The 14,955-nt window shown below is 43.0% G+C and overlaps 1 protein-coding gene across 3 annotated transcripts in view; it reads right to left on the bottom strand.

Moving 5' to 3' along the window:
• LOC123426108 (chromatin remodeling protein EBS-like) overlaps positions 1-14,677 on the bottom strand; it is a 71,592-nt gene extending 56,915 nt beyond the window's left edge. The window contains exons 1-3 of one of the 3 annotated variants that reach the window (XM_045109885.1): positions 14,464-14,677; positions 2,423-2,771; positions 1,603-1,671 (exon numbers count right to left, since the gene is read on the bottom strand). In XM_045109885.1, coding sequence (XP_044965820.1) covers positions 1,603-1,671; positions 2,423-2,771; positions 14,464-14,536 — 491 coding nt within the window. In that variant the 5' untranslated portion in view covers positions 14,537-14,677. The remainder of the gene's footprint in view (positions 1-1,602; positions 1,672-2,422; positions 2,772-14,463) is intronic. The other 2 variants (XM_045109887.1, XM_045109886.1) reach the window with 2 other exon arrangements.
• Positions 14,678-14,955: the final 278 nt, after the last annotated feature.

Raw genomic sequence — 14,955 nt, 5'->3', positions numbered from 1 at the left:
GAAGCCGAGACAGGAACACGTAGACGCGATGAAACTCCAAGTCGGCCTGGACAGCCTGGCAACAGGGGCAAGTACGACAACCAGCACTGCGGAGAGAATCAAGCTGGCGCCAGATAGCAGAACTCTGTGCATAGAAGTCATCAACAGTAGAGTCACCCTGATGAAGAGCATGCTCCTGACGGACCACAGAGAGGTATAAGGCATCACCAGAGGGCTCATAGCGCTGACGAAGGCGGGTCCACATCTCAAATACAGTAGGAAGGCCCAGAAACTCAGAAGCAAACTGAGGCAGAACACTAGCAGTGAGAACGGCGGCAGCACGAGCATCATCATCAAGCCACTGGGTATAAACGGACAGAGCACCATGATACAGCTGAAGAGCCTCCTCATAAGCCAAGACCTTCTCATCATAAGCACTCACAGCGGCCTCATCAGCAAGCTGAGTCGCATCCTTCGCGGCCTGAGAAGCATCCGCAGGAAGAGCCGGTGGGATAGGCGGAGTGGGAGCCACGGGAGGAACCGGACATGGCGGACAACAGACCTCGCCGGAAAGAAAACCCCATAGGCGGATGCCACGCATGTGAATGCGCATGAAGCCAATGAACTCGGTGTAGTTAATGCCATCAAAGATCACTGGACATCGAGGAACAGCAACATAGCCGGATGAAGCAGACTTTTTTTTTTTTTTTTTTTGAAGAAGTCAACGAAGGAAAATCGAGTCAGCCGTGATCTGAAACCGCGTCCACGGCTTATCCCGATCTGGCGACAGATAGTAGGCGGCCACCAGCAATCCGCGTGGGCTGCAGGGGAGGCAGCCACCAGCAACGGAGGATTGGGAATCGGCTGCAGGGGAGGCAGCCACCAGCAACGGAGGATGGGGAATCAGCTGGATACCCGCCCTAAGTGGAAACAGCTGCAGGAGATCGAGGCGGCTGTTGGAGCCGGCACGGGACCAGCCGGCGGATCAAGCAGAGCAGGGGCCGCCGCGGGGAGCAGGCACGGGAGCAGAGCAGGGGCGTCCACAGGAGACCTGCTGGCGGCGGAATCGGGCAGCTGAGTAGGGCCACCGCGGAAGATCGCCTGGCAGATCGAGAACAGCGCAAAACGAGTCGGCTGGAGGCTGAGGCAGCTTCGAGCGGGGGCTTCCTGCTGTGAACACGGCCGGCTCATGGCTGGCTTCGGGAGAGATGAACTCGATCAGAGCGGCGGCGTGGGAGATTGGATCGGGAGGGCGAGTTGCGGCGCCCGAAAAAATAACCTAAGCTCTAATACCATGTTAGGAATAAGCAACTTGTATTCCCATGTGGCCATAGGCCGATATATATACATGTACAGGTGATGGACTATATGCAGGAAAACCCCTTATATATTGGGATAAATACAAAAGGGTACATGACTTGTATTATAACTCTAACAATCGTGAACCAATTAATATAAAATGCACATGGGAGGTCATCATCAAAGTATCAATGTGATCATGACCTTTTCAAAATGAACCACAACAGAATGATACAAGATGAACCAGAGGAACAAACACCCCTGTTTAGGCCACCATGACTTTGAAAGGTTAATTTGTATTTTTCAAATATACGGTTTACTCACCAGTCGGAGCATTCCTCACATTGGATCATAAGGTCATCAGGATTGTACGGCATCTCACACTTGCAAAACCTGTCACATTGTACAGAAAGACACAATAATAACAGTGAACAAGAGAACGATTCTGATTCAAGAACAGTACAAAAATCAAACATGCAAATAAGGGACGCAGGCAAAGCCTAGCAAGAAAGAGGGATTTGATTGAGATTACATACAAAAGTGGAAGAAAATAGAATTTGATCCATCTCTGACTATCCATGACAATTAATTAAACATCAAACATTATAAAACAAGAAGCACGATTTAATGGGATAACAAGCTGCAACAACTTTTTCCCAAATATAGCTGCTATAGCAAACAAGGAATTACTCTTCGATTGTGGACAATATAAGCCTAATACACATGCTGAAGCATGCATTGTGTACCACGAGCCCAACACATGAAATACCAACACTGTTGAGATAAACCTTGCACTTTTTATGTCCCTTCCAATTGCCTTACATGCAAGAAAATAGTTGTGCTGTCTCTTTAGGAAAATAACTAAAACAATTAGGCCAATAGATAGTAGGTTATGAATATGCAAAAAAAATATCATATCATCAAGGGTACAAACTTCATAAGCTTTGGGATAAATATAGACATCATTTATGAAGAGAAGGCTTATGTGGAAAAAACTAGGAATAGTATTTGTAGTCAATATGATAATTAAGTTAGAAATGCATCACTTATATAATGAACTGCCATGCCAAAGCACTAAATTACAAAGTGCATTGAGAATCCATCAACCAACAATAAAACATTAGAGGTTGCATTGGATTCTTACACAGCAATACGGTCGGGCACAAAACTGCCAGATGCTGATTTGTAGTCAAAGCGGCAGAAGAAGTCCTCGGCATTGACAGAATCAAGCTTTGTGTAGCTACGGAAGCTGTGGACATTGCATTTTCCCTCTATTGTGTCAGCACTCTGTACATCATAGTGGTCAGAGAGGAATACCTCTTTCGAACCATGAAATGGTCGCCTCCCACCAATCGATTCTTCTGGACGATAGTACCATCGAACCCGTACTCTCACATTTGTGCCTCGAGACCCTGCTGCCTCGATGGACTCAACTTTTGCCACATATGGTGGCTTTGATGTATCAGCTGATCTCATTAGCACGCAGTCCCCAGCTGGAAGAAACACGTGTGAAAATCAGACAATAGCAAGATTGGTCTTAATTGGTTCATTTTGAAAAGGTCATTATCAAAATATCAAGGTAATTTAGGATCACAATGACATAGTGATATTTTGGAGCATCGAGAAGTGAGGTCAATCCAGCAAGACATACATTCAGCAAAGTAACGCTTCACTGTCCTTGCTTTTAACATTTTGTGCAACATTTGTGAGAACAAAAATATAATGTCAAAATTATACACCGTGTGATAATATATATACTACTTTATCATTCTAAATATGTTTATATACTATATCTAGATTTTTCAAAACGAGCCCTATGAAAAACTTGCATGTGAGTCCATAGTTTTAGTTTATTTTGAAGATACTTTCATTTTAAATGTATAAATAATATACTAAAAAATAGTACATACTATCAAAATATATTATAAACTACATGCTACGCGTACATACAATATACAAAACTCATGTGAGGGTAACTACCACAGGGTGGTAGGAAATATTTGTCCAAATATGTCACAATCCCAAATACGTCCTAATTTGTCCTACAATATATATAGAAAGTCTATTCATCACCCAGGGTGTAGAATAAGTTATTCTTCACCCAAGGTAATTTTACGATCATTTCATAAATAAATGGAATACAAATAGTTACATTTATATTTATTCACTACGTACAATTTGACATGAGAAAACAAAAAAAAAGGTCATAAGACCAGAAGAATTGTATTTTATGTACATTTTACACTATGTTTTTATGTTTGTAATTTTACGTGACATTATATATTTTTTACGGTGATTATATACTTTCTTACAGTCGGGTCTCTTTTTATGTATGAAATAAGATAAAATTTACGGGACGTAAAATTACGAAAAAATTTGCTGAAAGCCACCAAATTTGTGGTTAGGGTACTCCAAAACCATCATCTTTGCCGAAAATAACGAAAGAGCACCACTTTTGTGGCAAGTGAGTAACAAAAAGCAGTAATTAGGAACTGAGTCCCGTTAATATCAAAACTGACGGGTGGGACCCACATGTCTGGGTTGATGTGGCGAAGAATGGTCCTAGTCAATGTTTGACCTACTGAGGTGGACGGGGGTCCCACTTGTCTGCCTCACACATTCTTCCTCCTCAAATTTTTCTCTCTCCCTTCCCTTCTCACCACCTCCATCGCCGGCGAGAGACCGAGTTCAAGGAGGCGCGTCCGCTAGAGAGCCTACCTTGCAGCCCAGACGCCTCGAGCTTGCCGGCAAGCACCGCCCGCTCCCGCCACACTGATGCCTCGCACCCGCTGCCATCCCGCAACCGCGCCTATGCGCTGCCGATCCGCACCCGCAGCGCCGCCGCCATCCCACGTCCACGCCTACGCTTTGCCGGTCTGCACCCGCAGCGCCGCCTTCCTCGACCGCCCACGTGCCTCCCGCGCCCGCCTGCAGCGCCGCAGCAGAGGCCCCACGTGCGCTCCCCTTCCGTCTCCAGGGAGGCCAAGGCCCCGCGTGCCCGTGCCCTACCCGCTCCGACGAGGTCGAGGCTTCGCGTGCACGTGCCCTACCTACTCCGGCGAGGTCAAGCCCCGTGTGCCCGCGCCCCTGCCCTCTCTGGCGAGGTCGAGGCCCCGTGTGCCCGCCCCTGCCCTCTCCGGCGAGGCCGAGGTCCCGCGTGCCCGTGCCCTAACCGGTTCGGCAAGGTTGAGGCCCCACGTGCACGTGCCCTACCCACTCCGACGAGGTCGAGTCCCGCGTGCCCGCGCCCCTGCCCACGGCAGTGCTGCAAGTCAACCAACGCCGATCCACGCCGCGCCGCCAAGTTCACTAGAAGGAGAAAGAAGAAAAGGGGGAAACAAGACATGTGGCTGACAGGTGAGGTCCCATCCACCTCAACGGGTCAACACGTTGACTAGGACAAGTCTTCGCAACATCAGCCTAACAAACAGGTCCCACCCATCAGTTTTGTTGTTACTCACGTTCACTTCCGAATTAGTGCTTTTTGTTATTCACTTGCCACAGAAGTGATGGTCTTTCATTGGTGGTTTTGGAGTACCCTAGCCACAAATGTTGTGGTTTTCAGCAATTTACTCTAAAAATACGGTGCATTGATGCTAAAATAGAGGGTGAAGAATAACTACTCCTCGCCCAGGGTGACGAATAGTCAATCCCTATATAGAAAGTCTATTCATGCCTATATATATAATATACATAGTAATACTATTCATCACCCAGGGTGAAGAATGAGTTATTCTTCACCCGAGGTAATCTTACGATCGTTTCATAAATATATTTTATTTTGTATATAAATATTTACATCCAAGACGACGTGCGTTCGTAAGGTGGCCTCGAAGGAGTTTGGAGTGTCCACGAGAAGTAGAAGAGAAGCTAAAGATACCTGGTGGTGGAACGATGATGTCCAGAAGGCAATTAAGGAGAAGAAAGATTGTTTCAGACGCCTATATCTGGATAGGAGTGTAGACAACATAGAGAAGTACAAGATGGCAAAGAAGGCCGCAAAGCGAGCTATGAGTGAAGAAGGGGTCGGGCGTATGAGGACCTCTACCAACGGTTAGACACGAAGGAAGGCGAAAGGGACGTCTATAAGATGGCCAAGATCCGAGAGAGGAAGACGAGTGGTGTTGACCAAATCAAGTGCATCAAGGACAGAGCAGAGCAACACCTGGTGAAGAACGAAGAGATTAAGCATAGATGGCGGGGGTACTTTGACAAGTTGTTCAATGGGGAGAGTGAGAGCTCTAACATTGATCTGGACGACTCCTTTGATGATGCTAGCAGGCGTTTTGTGCGGCGAATACAGGAGTCGGAGGTCAAGGAGGCTTTAAAGAGGATGAAAGGAGGCAAGGCGATGGGCCCTGACTGTATCCGCATTGAGGTGTGGAGAGGCCTCGCGGACATAGCGATAGTATGGCTAACCAAACTTTTCAACCTCATTTTTCCGGCAAACAAGATGCCAAAAGAATGAAGACAGAGTATATTAGTACCAATCTTCAAGAACAAGGGGAATGTTTAGAGTTGTACTGATTACTGTGGAATTAAATTGATGAGGCATACAATGAAGCTATGGGAGAGAGTCCTTGAGCACCGCTTAAGAAGAATGACAAGCGTGACCAAAGTTCGGTTTGGTTTCATGTCTGGGAGGTCGACCATGGAAGCCATTTTCTTGGTACGACAACTTATGGAGAGATATAGGGAGCAAAAGAAGGACTTGCATATGGTGTTCATTGACTTGGAGAAGACCTATGATAAGATACCGCGGAATGTTATGTGATGGGCCTTGGAGAAACACAAAGTCCCAGCAAAGTACATTACGCTCATCAAGGACATCTACGATAATGTTGTAACAAGTGTTCGAACAAGTGATGGCGACACTGATGACTTCCCGATTAAGATAGGACTGCATCAGGGGTCAGCTTTGAGCCCTTATCTTTTTGCCTTGGTGATGGATGAGGTCACAAGGGATATACAAGGAGATATCCCATGGTGTATGCTTTTTGCGGACGATGCGGTGCTAATCGATGATAGTCGGACGAGGATCAACAGGAAGTTGGAGGTATGGAGGCAAACCTTGGAATCAAAAGGTTTTAGACTTAGTAGGACTAAGATCGAGTACATGAGGTGCGCTTTCAGTACTACTAAGCACGAGGAGGAGGGGGTGTTAGCCTTGATGGGCAGGTGGTACCTCAGAAGGACACCTTTCGTTATTTGGGGTCAATGTTGCAGAAGGATGGGGATATCGATGAAGATGTGAACCATCGAATTAAAGCCGGATGGATGAAGTGGCGCCAAGCTTCTGGCATTCTCTGTGACAAGAGGGTGCCACAAAAACTAAAAGGCAAGTTCTATAGGACGGCGGTTCGACCCGTAATGTTGTATGGCGCTGAGTGTTGGCCGACTAAAAGGCAACATGTGCAACAGCTAGGTGTGGCGGAGATGCGCATGTTGAGATGGATGTGTGGCCACAAGGAAGGACCAAATTCAGAATGATGATATACAAGATACAGTTGGGGTAGCGCCAATTGAAGAGAAGCTTGTCCAACATCGTCTGAGATGGTTTGGGCATATTCAGTGCAGGCCTCCAGAAGCCCGAGTGCATAGCGGACGGCTAAAGCATTGCTAATAATGTCAAGAGAGGTCGGCGTAGACCGAACTTGACATGAAAAGAGTCCGTAAAGAGATATCTAAAGGATTGGAGCATCACCAAAGAACTAGCCATAGACAGGGTGCGTAGAAGCTTGTTATCCATGTGCCAGAACCATGAGTTGGTCGCGAGATCTTATGGGTTTCACCTCTAGCCCATCCCAACTTGTTTGGGACTAAAAGCTTTCTTGTTGTTGTACAAATATTTACATCCATATTGATTCACTACGTAAAATTTGACATAAAAACAAAAATATAGTTTCTAAGAGCAAAAAAATTGCATTTTATGTATATTTTACACTATGTTTTATGCTTATAACTTTATGTGAAATATAATATTTTTTATGATGACTATTTATTTTCTTACAGTCTCTTTTTACATATGAAATAACACAAAAATTATGGAACATAAAATTACGTTGCTTTCATGTAAAAATAGAGGGGGTGAAGAATAACTATTCCTCATACAGAGTGATGAATAGCGCGACCCATATATATGAATAACTATTTCTCACCCAAAGTGAAAAAATAACTATGTTTTATGGAATAGTTATTCTTCACCCCACCCCATCTCCCACGGCTAGGTTGTGAAAGGTAAGAAAGGAAACTAGGTGAGGTAAGATTACGACATGACAAACAGAAAGGTAAGATTACGGCCTGGCAAAAAGAAACTCCTCTCTTCCGTGAAGGAAAGGACAGACGTAAAATTACCTCATGCATGTGAGAAATTTACGTCCTGACTTATTCCTCACCCTGGGTGTCTAATAGAGTATATATATAAATACATCGTACCATCCAGGATGTCTCATATACTATCATGTGATAGTATATATACTAATTTTTCATTATAAGTATGTTGATATACTATATATAAGATAATTCCAAGTGAGTTACATGAAAAAAAAAGTTGGCATATTTTATTCATTACATTTCGTAAATACGACTATATTTGTAAGTAAAAAGGAGCATACTTAAAATACGAGACATACTACTAAAAAAGTAGTATATATACTCCCTAAACATTCTTATATAATACATTCTATGTGTACATACTCTCCGATTTAATAGATACTACATACAACATACAAAAAACTTGAAGTGGTGGTAATTACCACCGGATGGTGTATATATATATATATATATATATATATATATATACTCCCTCCGTTCCTAAATATAACACCTTTTAGAGATTTTACTATGGACTACATATGGAGTAAAATGAGTGAACCTACACTCTAAAGTATGTCTACATTCGTATGTAGTTCATAGTGGAATCTCTAAAAGGTCTTATATTTAGGAACAGAGGGAGTATATATATGTATATATGAAAATGGTTATATACTATTGGGAGTACATACTCCCGCTCTTCATGTACCACATAGATGAGTCTTTTATACCTCATTATTATTTTTAATATACTTCATTAATAATTACTAGATACCTTAAAGTGAGTTTTATGAAAAAATTCATGTGAGTTTACATATTTTTAAAGATTTATGTATATACTGCTTTATTTATAGGTGAAAAAGGTATATTATAAAAACTACGTCGCAACTGATATTTTTTCAACAAAACTCATATTGAGGTATCTTAGAATATTTAATGAAGTATATTGAAAAGGATAAAGAGGTATAACCAATGCGTATATGAAGTATATTAAGAATAGGAGTACATACACCATATTTCCTATATAGGACAAATTTTATCTACCACCGGTGGTAGTTACCACCACTTGCGTTTTGTATGTTGTATGGAGTATGTATCAAATTGGAGAGTATGTATGCGTAGTATGTAGTATATAATCATGTTTAGGTAGTATATATACTGGGTTTTTTTGGTAGTATGTATCATATTTTGTGTATGCTCTTTTTTACATACAAATATATATGTATTTCACAAATATAATAAAAACTATGGGTCAACTTGTAATTTTTTCATGTAACTCACTTTGAAAAATCTTGTATACAGTATATAAACATAATTAAAATGATAAATTAATATATATACTCCCGCATGGTAGTATATTGAACATGTGGGGTAACTACCCCTGGGTGGTAGGGGATGTATTTTTCCTATATATTTTTTTTTATTATTATTTTTGGTATGTTGTAAGTAATATCTATCATATTGAAGAGTATGTACGCGTAGTATGTAGTATATATAAGAATATTTAAATAGTATATACTACTTTTTAGATATTATGTATCATATTTTTAGCATACTCATTTTACGTATAAATATGTACGTATTTCATAATATTATAAAAACTATGGATTAAATATATTTTTATGTAACATACTTTGTAGTATCTTATATACAGTATGTAAACATTCTTAAAATAATAAATTAGTATATATATACTACCACATGATAGTATATGAGACATGAAAGTAACTACACCGGATAGTAAAAGGTATTTTCCCTATATATATATATATGTGTGTGTGTGTGCGCGCGCGTATGTATATGTATGTCAGTGATAAAAGGGTGGGCACCCCTCTCAAGATGGATAAGACAGGCCACGGTCGCTTCCCGAAGACAGGCGTTGGTCGACACAGCTCGGGACTTGGTGGATGGACAAGCCTCCGTAGCGTGAGGGTCACTAGGGCAGGTTACGAAAATATGAGTTCATGTGGCCTTGGCAAAAATAACAACCATTTCAACTCACTGCGATATATTGACTCAGCTATTTGCTTTTTTTATGAAGGGCACATAAAGTCGTATTTTCCCAACCGCTGCGTTGGATCAGCTTATATTATAGGTGTCAGTGTTCCAATATTTTTTTAACGATTTTTAGAAAGTTTTACACCATCAAAACCTTACACGAGTTCTATGGGAACTATACATAGAAAATCCTCCTATATACTCCCCCTGTACCTAAATAATTACATGCATGCACCACCATAACTACTCCCTCAGTTCCTAAATATAAGTCTTTTTAGAGATTTCACTAAGTGACTACATACGGAGTAAAATAAATGAATGTACATTCCAAAATATGTCTATATACATCTGTATGTAGTCTTTTAGTAAAACCTCTTCAAAGACTTATATTTAGGAACCGATGGAGTATTTAGGTACAGAGGAAGTATAATATATGCATCACCATAACTACCAAACGTTCTGTTTATAAACTTAGCCACCAAACACATCCATCCTCCTCATTAATTACATGCATACATGCATTAGAATAGCCCCTCTCCTTCCATGTGCACTTATCTCTAATTACATGCATGCACATATTGGAAGACAAAAAAATGATGTCATCTTAGATTCTCCCTATTTCGAAATTCAAAATGTTTGGAGCTCAAATCGTCGGTCTGGTTCGAAATCTGTTTTGACATAAAGAAATTGTCACAACAAGTTCTTTCAAACTAGATCTCATGTTGATATGTTTCAACGGTTTTTTGGATCAAAAGTTACCACCCCTATGGTATGTAAGTTAACATGGTATTTTCACTGAAGTTACCAAGGGCATAAAATGGTCCCTCCACCTTTCTCGGCATGCACATGCATATATGCACTAGAGGACAAAAGGTTGATATCATCTTTGTTTCTCCCCCATTTTGAAAAATCCAAATTTGTTTCCGCATAAAAATTTATCACGACAAGACCTTCAAAACTATCCCCTCCGTCCTACAATATAAGAGGTTTTTGCAAGCTAAAACGACTTGCAAAAACATCTTATATTATGGGACAGAGGGAGTAGATTCAATGTTAATATGTTTGGACGACTTTCTTTTCGGATTAAAAGCTACCATCTAGGCTACACAAGTTACCACACATGTGGTATCATGATAATTTTCACTGAAGTAATCAAGGGCATAAAAATTGTTCCCCACCCTTCTCCACATGCACATGTATGTGTGCACTAGAGGACAAAAAATGATGTCTTAGATTCTTCCCATTTCAAAAATTCAAAATATTTTGTATTCAAAATACATTTTCATATACAAATCGTCATGACGAGACCTTCAAAACAAGATCTCATGTTGATAGATCCCGACGACTTTTTTTAGGTCAAAATTTGCCACGCTCGGGCTTACCACGCCTACGATATGTATATTACTATGTTATTTGCACAAAAATTATCAGGGGTATGTTTTTCAATAACTTTTTTCACGCGGTTCAAAGTTACCACGGCATTTTGTACCTAAGTGATCAAATATGCAGTGCATATATTACCATGTTATTTATATGCATAAGTCATCGAGGGCATGTTTTCAACAACTCTTTTTCCACGTGCCAAAGTTGTCGCGTTGTTTTGTACCTAAGTTATCATGTCTGCTATGCTTAAATCATCATGTTTTGTACACAAAAGTTATCGGGGGTAATGTTCTCAAGAACTCTCCCTCCCCGGATCAAAGTTGTCTGGTGTTCGTATGCAAGTTATGAGATCTGTGGTAAGAAAATTATCATGCTATTTACACAGAAACTATCAAGGGTGCGTTTTCAACAACTTTTTTCCACCGAGGTCAAAAAGTTAATGCAGTGTTTAGACGTAAATTATCATGTCTACAATGCGTATGTTACCATGTTATTTATAAAGAAGTTACGGGGTATGTTTTGAGTAACTTTTTTCCTAGGGTCAAAAGTAACCATCATGTTTGTACTAAGTTATCAGCTCTGTTATGCATAAATTATCATGCTATCTACACAGAAGTTACTGAAGGTATGTTTTTCAACAACTTATTCCGCGGTCAAAAAGTTACCGTACGTAAATTATCACGTCTACAGTGCATATATTACCATGCTATTTGCAGATAAGTTACGGGGTATGTTTTTCAACAACTTTTTTCCTGGATCAAAAGTTATTTGGTATTTGTACATGAGTTATCATCTCTGTTGGACGTACATTACCATGTTATTTACACCAAAGTTAACGGGGATATGTTTTTCAATAAACATATTCCCAGGTCAAAAGATACAGTTAAGAGCAGTCCGTGAACAAAAGAGAAACATGCAGGAAAATATGTTCGGTTTCTTGTACACATTTCAATGAACAAATGGAGGGCAACAAAAACACGACAACAAAACATAGCATTTCTTATTATTGGCTTCTCCAATCAAAACTTTGACATCCCGACAACATTTCGCAAGAGCAACCTCCTCCAATCTTGCAGGTTAGGAACGGCGAGGTCGACGAAGCCCGCGACCAGAGCACGAGATGATGTCATGGACTTCATTGAAGCTCACGATGCAAGGCAAACACCCTCAGCGAAGCAAGGAAAGGAAGGGACGTCTTGCCCTCGTCACACACGCACACGACTAACCATTTACAAACCTAAAAGATGTGACACGAATCTCAAAGCCAGATAAGATGGCAGCTAGGGGGTGGTATAGACCTCAGGTGGCAAAGACATAATAACCATATATATGTATACGGTTGCGCTATTCTAAGCATGACCATAAAATGCTTATTTTAGACCCCTAGTGGCACTATATACAAAATCTAGTAAAATGCTTATTTAGACCCCTAGCTTGGTCACTCGCTTGCTCGTGCACGCAGACATTGGGCTGCTTCGTTGGCATACAATGTTGCGTGGGCGATTGAATTGATCATCTGAGCGCACGCGATCAAGTTCATCCTTACCGCACAATCGGTCCGATCGCCGCTTGCGTGCGCATTCGTAGGTTTCCGTAAAGATCGTTCTTGAGTCCAGCGTGCCCTTACATCGATCAAGCAAGGTTGCCGCTGCATCGCCTCATCGGGCCATAACACCCCCCGCCCCGTGGTTCTTCCAGCAACTGCACCGAGCTGCGGGCCATCACTGCGTCGCCCCTTCGGGTTGTAGCGCCACAACACGCGGTCCACATCGCCGCCCCGAGGTCTTCACCGCGGTTACACCGACCCGCACGTTGTTGTTGTGTCACATGTGGTCCCCGCCGCCACCTTGAGGTCTTCCCCGACGTCGCCCCGAACTACGTGTTGCAACTGCATCGCACCTTTGGGTCATAGCGCCGCAGCACACGGTCCATTGTCGTCCCCGCGTGTTGACTTTTACGTCTAATGTGTCGCGTCGCCTACCTAGGCGCGAGAACGCCGACATCCGCGCATGGCCTTTTGCATGTTGCCGGGTTCTTCGCCAACTTCGAGCACCATCACCGCGCTTCTAACCTAGCCAACGCCGCTGTCTCCTCAGGTCGTCGTCGCTAGCTCGGTAGCCGCTGACGCCACCGCCCACCTCCTCGTCTTCATCCAGCACTAGCTCATCGCCATTGTCGTCGTCGTCTTCTCCGACCACTTCATCTACTCCAACAAGAGCGGGCAACATAGGGCACATGCCGATTGAGTCCTCCTCTGCTAGCCCCCTCAACATGGCGTACAGCTTGTGTTGGCCCCCGTCTACGCATGCCCGATGCTGCCAACGCCGACGCGTAGCTTCGTCTACGACGTGTCCCGAGCATAGCAAGCCTGGTGTGGCGCCTCGTCAACATCGACTTCGTCCATCGACGCATACCCAATGCTGGTAACACTGATGCGTGCCTTCGTCCACTACGTGTCCCCAGGCTTGGCAAACCCAACGCGACGCCTCACCAACATTGTCTTCTTCCTGGCACACCGCTACCTTGACACCACTACGCCCATGACTAACACAACGCCTTCGTGAAACCACGACTCCACAGCGACTACCTCGACAACGGTCACCCGACTCAACATCAACCACGGTGTCCCTCACATGGCTACCTCGACCACAGCTACACCATCTAACGCTCTCGGCTACCTCAACATCGACACAAAGGGCTACAACCTTGCTTGAGCAACCTCGTCGATTTTCACTCCATCCACAACTTCCGCAATGCATCGACCGTAACGACTGTTGGGGGTGTCCGTCGGCTTACCTTTAGAGTTTTCTCCAGTCTCACTGTCTGCGTTGCTACCGTTGTGATTGCGGGGGAATGTTAGGAAAGATAGGATACCGTAGAATTTATTATACATTGTCTTGTACTCCAAGTTAATCGTGTATTCTTATATATATGCCCACGAGGTTCAAGCAATACATCATCGATTCCATCCATTCCCTTTCTATTCCTTACACTACCCAACTTAATTCGAGCGGACTGCATGCGCACGAGGACATAGACACACTGTCAAACTTAATATTTTGAAGAGACAAAATTTGGCCACACACATACAAAACTTGAGTTTTACTGAGGAGCACTGTCATTGCTAATAACCAGATGATCTATCATTTTGTAAAATTCAAACAACACAGCAACAATTATGTGTTAAAATGTCCTTTCAAGTTTCAATGTGCTAATTTCTTCCTGAGCTGGCTAGCAATCCAGCTTATCCCCGAAGTGAACAGCAAAAATCAATTGCTTTTTTCACTATGGTTCAAACAACTAAGCAACTAAAATGTTCCAAGCAGTTCTCCCTTTCGTGAAATTAAACTCCCCCCGAGGAATAACAACAGATTAAGGCACCGAGACCAGCCAATCAATACCACAAATTATTGCCGCAAAAACAAAATCCCAAAAAAATAATCCAGAAAACTCGGGATCAGAGGGAGGGGACGATTGGGGGGAGAGCCTCACGCTTGATGACTTTGTCGGACCCCTTGATGGTGTAGGACTCGAGTATCCTCTTGGGCGGGCGCGTCTTAGCCATGGGCGCGGCGGTACGGCGACGGCGAGAGGCGTGAGGGGCGGGCAGCGGAGAGCTAGGGTTTGAAGAAGGAATGGGGAAAGTTCCTGTTGTCTAGTACCCCTCCAAACAGAGCCTCGGCCTTTTTGGTTCGAAAACGCCGAGGCGCCCTTTTTTACTGCCTATGTCGCGTTTTCCTCTCTTGCGCTGCCATTTGATTCGTGCAGTGAAAATTCGCTTGCTAAATCATTCGCAGTAAAATATTGCCGCCCGGTGAGCGGATGAGGACGTACGGTCAGTCGCTGTAGATGGTCGGAACGAAGCCGGACGAATTGGCCACACTATGGCGAGCACTCGTTCCACGGCCTTCTATAATGTTAGATGCTTTGTGAGGTGTTTAGAAAAATAAATCAAGTTTTTTAAAAGCATCAGTGCATATTTTT

The sequence above is a fragment of the Hordeum vulgare genome, chromosome 2H, assembly GCF_904849725.1.
Source record: "Hordeum vulgare subsp. vulgare chromosome 2H, MorexV3_pseudomolecules_assembly, whole genome shotgun sequence".
Classification (NCBI taxonomy): Eukaryota; Viridiplantae; Streptophyta; class Magnoliopsida; order Poales; family Poaceae; genus Hordeum; species Hordeum vulgare.
Note: the sequence above shows the minus strand (reverse complement) of the source record. Positions and strands in the feature narration are given on the sequence as shown.